This window comes from Myzus persicae, unplaced genomic scaffold (assembly GCF_001856785.1).
Source record: "Myzus persicae strain clone G006 unplaced genomic scaffold, MPER_G0061.0, whole genome shotgun sequence".
NCBI lineage: Eukaryota > Metazoa > Arthropoda > Insecta > Hemiptera > Aphididae > Myzus > Myzus persicae.
The window spans coordinates 27,712-30,175 of NW_019100723.1; the positions used below are offsets into that span (position 1 = coordinate 27,712).

The window sequence follows — 2,464 nt, forward strand, 5'->3', positions numbered from 1 at the left end:
TAACGGTAGAAGACTGAGTCTCACGGACTACAGTATGATCATTAGGTGGAGGAAATGCACACTCACTTGAATCATCGTCGCTTTGTAGAACCTCGAACCGATTCGGGGAAACAAATGGTTTAGACTTCTTGTCCACGGGCCCGGGGGAAGTGGACGAAGAAGATAAATTGCGTTTGCCGTGTACGTGAGCGATTTGGTCAACCGGTACCACATTTTGGAAAGGAATAATTCTACCGTTAATGTCGTAGACTATGGACATTTGTTTGGCAGAACGAGTTGGAATTTGTGTACCGTACCTATTGTAGTATTTGGGTTCTTAGTCCATGACGCCGACCCTACACTGATACGGAGCGTAATTACGTGATACGTGCGCACTCGACGGTGTTCGAAACCGAACTGATGTATAATGTTATTGTATTAATTATAATAGGTACATCACTATATTATATTATAATTATTTCAAATTTGATTTTCATTACAGATATAATATTAATACAATCAAAATAATAAATTGACTTACCTTCGTTATGTTCTTTAATTGGTTCTTGGTACTGTGTAAGCAACAACATCTTTTTAGCTCTATTGCTAGAATGCCCGGAATTAATGATAATAATTACAATATTGTTATTATTTAAATTTTTAACTAATTTATTGTTTGACTATACTCTATTCCACCTAAGAGTGAACCGCTTTCGCGCACGCAGACTGAGCCGCGGATCATTGTCTGACTCCCCTGGCGACGGCTAGGCGTTCTGTCATTGGTCGACAGTCATCGACGGTCGTCGTTAGTTGTCGACCGCCGTGCAATCAGAGTGACGGCCCTCACCAACGTTCGCGGCGGCGCCCGTCTTGTGGTGGGAATGCGTGAACAAGACGAGTTTTGGTCAGCCGAGTGGTTCACTCTTAGATGGAATAGAGTATATTAATCAATTAAAATAAAATAAGAAACTCAGTCTCACAAGTCATAAGACTGTACACGCGACTACAATACGTCAATATTATTATTTCACGATTGTCATACAAATGATTATAATTATTAAAATCTTATCAATACTAATATTATTATGAAGACAGTATCGACGGATCGACGTATTGACGTATCATCAGTGATTAAAAATAGTTTTTCGACAAAATAATACATCCGGACATATTCATTTTTTATAAATAGATAAACAAATTCGATATTATCTAAAACATTAAGCGCGTTACACATTACCTGATTTGGTCGGGCCGACAGGATAATTTGGTCAGATCAGACGTAATATCAGGTCGTGTGTAGAAGTGTCGTCTGACTTTAGTCCTATCGGGTCTTGTCGGGTGGCCATACCATCTGATCGCCCGACCAATCGATCAAATCATATAGTGTGTAGCACTGTCGTCTGTCGGGCGGATTTTAGTTGGTGTATGGAGGTTAAAGTGATAACACGTGTGTATCTCCATGTGTACTTCCAGTTAAGACGTTAAAGTGTTTTTACATTTTACAATGACTGCTGTTTTAATAGAACGAGAAGTGATTTTGGATTTTTTAGAAATGTACAAATCGTTTACTTGTTTATGGGATATTACTTGTAAGCAGTACAGCAACAGGTATGCAAAAAACCAGGCGCTTGAGTTATTAAAAGAAAAATTAAAAATAATAGACAATGACGCTAGTATCTCAACTGTAAAAAAGAAAATTGAGAATATGAGAGCTGCATACAAAAGAGAATTTAAAAAGGTAAACAAATTAATTATTTTTAAAAGTAGGTAATTTTAATATTCATTATTTATTATTATTAAAAATAAAAATTGTCTTAGGTTAATACTTTTTAAATAAGAAAATTAATGATTAATATAAATAAATGAAAACTCAATTATTTATATAAGAAATAATTATATTTTAATGAATTTAAATTATGTCATAGAAAAGACATAAAAACTGACTAAAAAAAAATTATAATTATATACACACACAAAAATATATAGCTATTTAATACAAACCACTAAAATATCCTATTATAGTATAAATTGCACATTATTATTTATAATTTAACTTGCAGGTACAAGATAGTAAAAGAACTGGTGCTGGTCTAAAAGATATTTATGTGCCATCTTTATGGTATTTTGAATACCTAACATTTCTAAATGAAAAAGAAAACACAAGTATAAGTGGAATTGACACTATCGATTTCAGTGGTGATGATGAGGTAATGATTAATTATAATGTTTTTATTTTTTTATTTATTTATTAAAATCAAAACAATATTACATAATACATTTTACTAGGTAACATTAACTTAATTTATATTCATTGAAAATACCTATATTAATATATTGTATTATTAATTTGTATAATGTAACAAAAACTATGTATTATGGATAAAAAATATATCTTATGTTAGATTACTGAAAAATACTTAATTAGATACAAATTTAAGACTACAGACTAAATGTTTACAGTGATTAAAATATATATATATATATA

The 2,464-nt window shown here is 32.0% G+C and overlaps 1 protein-coding gene across 1 annotated transcript in view; it reads left to right on the top strand.

Annotated features, from left to right (window-relative positions):
* Positions 1-1,483: 1,483 nt before the first annotated feature.
* Positions 1,484-2,464, top strand: part of LOC111042647 — a gene marked incomplete at its 3' end in the record, with an annotated part of 3,196 nt that continues 2,215 nt past the window's right edge. Inside the window, exons 1-2 of the mRNA XM_022327330.1 lie at positions 1,484-1,717; positions 2,040-2,124. Of these exons, the coding sequence (XP_022183022.1) occupies positions 1,484-1,717; positions 2,040-2,124 (319 nt within the window). The remainder of the gene's footprint in view (positions 1,718-2,039; positions 2,125-2,464) is intronic.